Raw genomic sequence first — 7648 nt, 5'->3', positions numbered from 1 at the left:
TTTTAAATATTCAAGATAATATTTTAGTTTTCTGTTAATTATGTTGCTTTGAATGTATACTTTTTAAAAGTTCTTCAGTAATGTTTTATTCTGGATTGTTTAATTTTATGTTTTAATGTGTTGTAAACCACTTTGAGATTTTTTCCCCTCTTAAAAATATAAAGTAGTAAAAATAATAATGCAATTGTCACAGATTGGAAGTACTCCGTGTGAGAACTTTGTTGTTGTTTAGTCGTTTAGTCATGTCTGACTCTTCATGACCCCATGGACCAGAGCACGCCAGGCCCTCCTGTCTTCCACTGCCTCCTGCAGTTTGGTCAAACTCATGTTAGTGTGAGAACTAGACTGCCACTATTTTCAGGTGGCATTCAAACACACACCAGCAAATTCAGGTTGTGCCATTATAGCTGATTGGGATGTCTTGTGCAACAAGCCCACTTCCCCAAAAGATTGGATTTTTTATGATAAGGAAGGTATAGGGAAAATGCACTGGAAAACTAGCATTAACTAAACTAACCTCCTTGCTAACGAACTAGAATGAATGCTCATTAAGTATTGTCATCTAATCTGCCTACAAACAAATCAAGATGAATGCTGAATAAGCAGGTCATCTGAAACCACCCCTGATTTTATGCAGCTGGAAAAATAAAATGTTACCTGCCTTGAGCCAACCACATCTAAGTCCACATCAACTGAAACATCAGCTTTTTACCTGAATTTTCAATGAAGGAATCCCTCCTAGGTAGATCGGTGACTCAGTCATGGCAGAGAAGGAAGGTTCTGTGTTTACTTCCCGAGCTTTCAGACCATCAACAACAAGTCGTACTCTCTTTCCAGCTCTGCTGAACACCACCTTTTCAGAAAACAAGCACAGTCTTAAACAAATACACCTAAGTTAAAAAAATAAAGCAGTGCTAAATGTCATCTTGGAGTAACACATAACTGCTTTTTTCATGCTAAGTAGTAACAGGACTGTGCCTTTTTTCAACTATTTTGAAGTGTAGCATTCTATGGGGGACACATAACTAACCTTCACCTGGCATTGTCCACACATTCTGAAATATATATTCACAATGATGAGGGCTGGACACTTCAGTTGGTGACAGTAATGCGTGAGTGGATGTTAAATAAACTGTAATTTGCTGCCATGTAGTCATCTGGCAGTTCCTTAATGTGGAGAGTATGAGAGATTCTCTGTGTTTTAAATTTCACCAGAAATTGATCTGAACTTACCAGCCACAGGAGGAGAGGGGAATGAGAGGCAAATCATGGATTGGGTTCCAGTCAGATACCCTCAGCAGATGGCATGAAAATAAAGTGGTTTGGACCAGTGGTTCCCAATTAGCTAAATACTGCGGCCCCCCTGTTTTTCAAAAGCCAAGACATGGACCCCCTACTTTTGAAAAAATTGATACCTCTGTGGTAGTTTTTGTGGGTCTACGGCAGCGGGTCCATGACACAATTCTCATGTAGGTTAAGCAGATTCCCTGGGGTCCATGGACCACCAATTGGGAGCCACTGGTTTGGACAATAATTGTATCACTAGACTTTGCTGCTTCTCCTTCCCATCATGGCAGTGGTAGCTTTTGTCCACAAGCTGCCTCCTTCAGAGTTAGAGATCTGTCACAATGGCTGCCCTATGCACTAAATGGCCGAGTCCTTTAGCCTAGGCAGATTTCATACTCACAGTATGCCACTGTCCGTCATTGTATTTAGCTTTGCTTTTGATTTTTATCTTCCTTCCATCAGCAGCAAGTAAAAGCACAAAACGCCCTTTTGAAAGGAAAAGAGCTGTGTAGCTGTTCCCCAGCTTGTCTCCCATGAAGAAGATCAATCCTCTAGATGATGATGTACGAACGTCCACAGCAAAATGGGACCTTGAATTACATTTTTTTTAAGTTCAGAGAAGATTAACCAATACGGAAGCAGAAAATGCTATGGTTATATTATTATATTTCTCATTAAATTAATATTCAGTTGCTTCTAAGTTCCTCTCTCTTCAGTGCTCACAATTACTCTTTGATGAAGGATATAATTTACCACAAAGACATCAATAAGCTCCAAGTATAACCAGATATTTGAACCTGGATTGCTGTATCCAAGCCCAGAACTGATTGTCACATAAATAGTCAAACAAATGCCACATTGCCTTATTTACATTATTATTACAATATGGGATAAAATATGTTCTTAAGAACCCAGTCTGAAAGTACCTGTATGATGTATGGGGACATGAGACAGGGACTCGGGCAACAGAACTCAGGTGCCTTACTCTGCTCCTCTGGGACAGATCTCAAGCTGAGGGCATTACTGACTTAAATCTCCATAGTTCTGCAGCAGCATGCATATGGTGACATGAGCCAGAAAAAGCTGATTTTCAGTTCAGTTGGGACCTTGTGACTTAAGGAACCAACTGTAACTTGACTTGCCGTATATAAATCTTACTCCAAGTTGTGTTTCCCAGTCTGAGCAATTCATCCAACAGAACAATAGAACTGCCTTGTCACAGGTCTGTCTTTGACTACATTCCTCCCGCCAGCAACCTGGTGCCTAGCCACCAGCCTGCCTTTCAATTGTTTCTCTGGCCCTTGTTTGTCTCATCCAGTGTCTGAACTCCAGCCTGTTTGTCTGCTGCCTTTGACCCAGCCCTCGTCTACTTTGCCAGACAACAGCTATGTCTCAGCCTGAAAATATTCCATGGAATTCTAGATGCTTTGAAAATGTTGAGAACAACAACAACAAATCCCATTACCTGTCTCTTGATGATGCTTGAGATGTTGTAAACAACAAATGAGTGTCAGGAGTATTGCCAAAATGATATGCTCCAGTGACAAAATTTAACTGAGCATGTAAAGGACAACCCTTGTTGTTTTGCTGCATACTTCCATCTGTCAAATAGGCAATGGTTTTTTTCCTCTGGAAAAGAAAATGTAAATATTTAGTACTGGCACCTCTTAAGAATAACCTAATACAAGGTTGGGGGTTAATAATTTTTCAGGGTTATGCATTTCCTTGAGATCATTGAGTGTATTCACTCATTTGTCGTGTCTGAAAATTGACATCTTGTTTTTCTCTCTGGTATCTGTCATAGATCTGAGGATATTTTTAGAACTATGTTTCAAAAATCATTGAGTCACAACTTGAGGTTTTCAAGGTTTTCAAAAGTAAATGCTATTCCTCTCCGCTCTCAGTGTGGTGTTCTTGATTAAATTATCCATCCTCTTCTGATTGGCAATCTATGTATGTTTACTCAAAAGTGACTCCCTTTATAGTAGGGATGGGGAACCACAATTCCTGTCAGCCTTTACCATTTGTCATGCTAGAAGGAGCTGATGGGAACTGGAATCTATAGAAAATGGAATCCATGATGAGCTCAAAAGACGAGAGTAGCAGTTGCCAATCACCATGCTCCTGATGAAGGAAGCAACACTAGCACCAAATGAGCCCATGCAACCCACCTCTGGATCTGAACTACAGCCAAGCACCATATTTTTCACTCCATAAGACACACTTTTTTCCTCCTAAAAAATAAGGGGAAATTTTTGTGCGTCTTATGGAGCGAATGTGTGGTCGATCGCTGGCTCTCTTTCTGGCCCCGCCCCCTTGCCCAGGCCTCCATTGTTGAATGTTCTGCAGACGGAGGCTGTTTGTTTCCTCAGCGACATGTGACTGGCTGATTAGATTATCTGTCTGGAAACTGTAGAAACTGCTCCCTTTCCTTTCCTAAAGAAGCTGCGGAACTGTGAGGTGAACCCCATAAAAACAGGAATTTTTCGCTTTGCAAAGTAAGCTCAACAACTTTGAGCTGATCCTCAAAAAAACAGGGCTTTTCCCCCTTGCAAAAGAAGCTGCACAACTGAGCTGATCCCCCCAAAATCGGGCGTTTCCCCCTTTCCTCCTCTAAAAACTAGGTGCGTCTTATGGAGCAAAAAATACGGTACTTCTTCTGGCTATCACTTTTCCCCTTATCATCCCATGAAGCAGCATCCAGCAACGAAGCAGAGGAGGAAGACTACATTTGCTGCATTCACACCTCACTGGTAAATGCAGCAATGCCCCCACCCCCCGTTTTCTAGAGGTTGTTCTGCTTTTATGCAATTTTGCTCATAAGCACAATAGCCCTCACGTAAGATGTGAGCTAACTGTATGTTCTTTCCATGGTAATTACCAACTGTTATTCTTTCAAAGCATGTACTGTATATACTAATTCAAGCACATTAGCAAAAAAATTACACATGGCTTATTTGTTGACTATGATCACTGAATGTATCCAAATAGGTTTCTTCCTTTACCCAACTCATTTCCCAGAGTTTGTTCTCAGTCAGAGCTCTCTTTTATTATGCTTCTGCTATCACCACTTGCCCTATTCAGGCTTTCATTATAAGGCTTAAATGCACAAGCAAAGAGAGGAGAGGTGCACAAGCTCACCTCCCATCCCCATTGCCCTCTGTGTGTTTAAGGGTAACTGTTCGCAACAAGGACGCCTCCTGTACTCATGGAGGCTCCTAAGCATTTTGGAATCCTGATTTCTATTTCTAGAGAACTAGACATAGTTCTATAATTAAACAACACAACAATCAGAAGTTATGTTTTCTTGTTGCATAAACTTGTATTTTCTTTTCTTTTTCTTTTCTTTACAGAACGCTGAACTCCCAACCTTTAAAAACCTTGGATGGTCCACATCATCCAGGTCTTTCAGCAGCATCAGCTTGGGTTGTTTCTTTATCATACAGGATCCTAAGGATACATCAATCTTCTTAGTGTTATCAGTTAGGTTTTGAACTTGAGGAAGCCGATCTGATCTGCAATAGATGTAAGAGAAAGCACATATTTCACATAGTGGAGCCAGCTGATAGGCTTGTAAAATGCTTAGGAAAAATTCTTTTTTCTAGGAAGACAGTACAAATAAATCAATTTAGCCTAGTTTTCCCTCTAAATGCTTTGCCTCTCTACTGTGTTTTGTATACGAGGTGACACATTTGGAGGTGGCATTTTTATTGGCACTACTTTATTAGTGAAAAATGAATGCATCTTTGGGAAAAGTGTTCTGAATGCAGCTGTGCTGAGAATAAGCACCCACAATATAGGTAATAACGTCTATAAATTTGTAAATCTTAGTTGAATTGATGAATGTTCTGCCTTGCCCTATCAATAATACTTCTCTTTTAAGTGGCTCCTTACTTATTCTGTTAAGGGGCGATGTGCAAAAATATTACTTTCTCTCACAGGGACTCCCACCTGGAATCTGATTTAACAAAAGGTTCTCTAATATTTATGTTAGAAAATAGGTGATACACTGGATAGGTTACATGGGCTAAAGTCTACAGGGGGTAAAAGATTGCAGCCTGAGTTGAGAGAAATGAGCAGGTGGGCTCAGTATGGGTGGTACCAGAGGAAGAGGGGCAAGCACCCCTCTAAATGAGGAACTTGCTCTCCTCTTCATTGCTGGACCCCTGTCCTTAACACATACTGTTATTTTTCTTTCAGAGAGCAACTTGCCCACCTAGAAATATACTTTGCCCCTCCTGTTTGCAGCCCCTGAAATATTTTTCTGGGACTCAGCAACACCAAAACAGTTATGAAAGTGTAAAAGTATCACAACTGTACCTCCGCACATTTTGGGTGGGTTCTGATAAACTGATGCAGTGCAAGCTGTACTGGGAAGCTGCAGTGTGCCTAATCTGCACCAATTTCCTGATAGTCCATGAGCTAAGCAGTATGGCAAATGCCAGCAGTACAGTCAACACAGAGGAAGGGCGATCTAAACCCTGCACAATACAGCACTGTCTTTTTCAGGTACTACTTGCTACTTTTTCAGTATATGCCCAAAGCGTATTACGATTCTGTTGTGCTCATTGTAAACATTGGTTTTGTGAGGAGCAGAAAGTACCATATTAATGGATTGGAACAGTCTGTGCTCTTGTGCAATATGTTTACCTTTGTATAAAGACATTGGAAATGCATCCTTCAAAATCATTCCCACCCAACTCTATTGGCCGACTCATTGTTTTCCTTCCAAGGGTTCCAACTATTGTTGACTCAGGCACATCATCAACTAGCATCTTAAGCCTGGAATGAGAAAGACACAACCTAGAGTGAAATTTTGAGAGCAAAACTATTAAGTCATCCCAACATTTATTTAATCAGCCGCTTAACATTCGTACAGTACGTTTTAACAGTTGTTCACAAAGCTGTTTACAGCATAAAGCACTACTAGTACATTTTTTAAAAAAGAAAAGAAAACCAACCAATCAGATCAGTGTGTGTGTACACACACACACACACACACCCCTGCAGCGTTACATTCTTAGTTAACTCATTTTCAAAAGCCTAGAACAATTTTTTTTGCCGGCCTCAAAAAATAGGCAAGTGAGAGCCCCCAGAAGGAGGACATTCTATAATACTGAGGCTGCTACCCAAAAAAGTCCAGCTTCTAATGGACACTAATTTAGAATTCACAAAAGATGATACCCTGAGCTGGTAAATTATGACTTCAAGCACAGCCTTGTTCTCCTGTTACAACTTGGAAGGAAAAGGGTTGCATATAATCACCAGTGTCTATTTATTTATTTATTAATCATGTATTTATTAAATTTGGACTGACTGCAGTAGGGTTCCCCTTTTCTGCATGTGACCGTGATTAAGCAGAGTAGAATCAGATTCCGCACAATTTATGCAGAAGTATGTGGCCACGTTGGTGCCTCTTTTGCTCTTTGTTTTCACACTGCTGCACAAAACCTACACCACTCATTAACAGTCTAACATTTTCTGTGGCTAGCCAAAGGGCCCATGAAGTCTATGTATACGCATGTGACTAAATGAGAGCATCCAATACAGATTCTAAAACTCCATATAAGCATTATCTTAGAAATCAAACCATTACATTTGACACATTATTGCTGATGAATTGGATTGTTGCTGCAGTGCTCACACAGACAGAATTCAAGCAGCTAGTTGGTTGTCATAGGATAGGGTTATTTCCTGCCAGGTTACCTCCCAGAAGCTGGTATTCATGGAGTAAGAAGCCAATATTTGTGATGGCCAAACTACTGAATGTTCAACTAACCAGGTTAACCACGGTGATGATCGTCACATGAGATGCACATCATCAGAATCTAATCATAGAAACTTCTGCTTCACCAAGCCAAATTAACAGTGGGCACAGGTTTCACAATTGCAGCAACATTACAGAATTTCCCCATTAGGTGGATTTATGTAAAATTAAAAATGCCATGATTCCTAGGTTGCTAGCAAAGATCAAAACAGATATGAAAAGAAGATATTTGAGCAAGTCCATACAAAGACGATGTGGAGGCAAAAGGTTAGCAGCATCTGTGTATTTACTATAACCTGGAAAAGCTAAGAGATCAATTTATACATGCTAGTTGTGATCTAGCAGTTTCAATCTGCTTGCAGAGCTCTGTGTGCACAATATTTGCTTCATTCTGTTCTCTGAGAGGGAAGCACATAGTGCACACAATGGGAAATGCCAATGAAGTCTCACGGAAGAGTATGAAAAGCCATTCTACTCTTATGTGCAGAGCTGCAGAGCTCTTGATCATGCCCTATGGAAGAGGAGTGGGTTGTGAAACTGGCATACCAAGCACAGAGATAAGCGCATACAGAACACACAAAAATAAACTGGGTC

General features: G+C 40.5%; 1 protein-coding gene across 1 annotated transcript in view; it reads right to left on the bottom strand.

Moving 5' to 3' along the window:
• The window catches only part of LAMA3 (laminin subunit alpha 3), a 130540-nt gene that overhangs the window by 4544 nt on the left and 118348 nt on the right, over window positions 1-7648 (bottom strand). The window contains exons 69-73 of the mRNA XM_079982598.1: window positions 5938-6069; window positions 4658-4802; window positions 2753-2916; window positions 1688-1877; window positions 713-853 (exon numbers count right to left, since the gene is read on the bottom strand). Of these exons, the coding sequence (XP_079838724.1) occupies window positions 713-853; window positions 1688-1877; window positions 2753-2916; window positions 4658-4802; window positions 5938-6069 (772 nt within the window). The remainder of the gene's footprint in view (window positions 1-712; window positions 854-1687; window positions 1878-2752; window positions 2917-4657; window positions 4803-5937; window positions 6070-7648) is intronic.

The sequence above is a fragment of the Podarcis cretensis genome (assembly GCF_951804945.1).
Source record: "Podarcis cretensis genome assembly, chromosome: 7".
Taxonomy (NCBI): Eukaryota; Metazoa; Chordata; class Lepidosauria; order Squamata; family Lacertidae; genus Podarcis; species Podarcis cretensis.
This window is presented reverse-complemented; position numbering and strand designations above follow the sequence as displayed.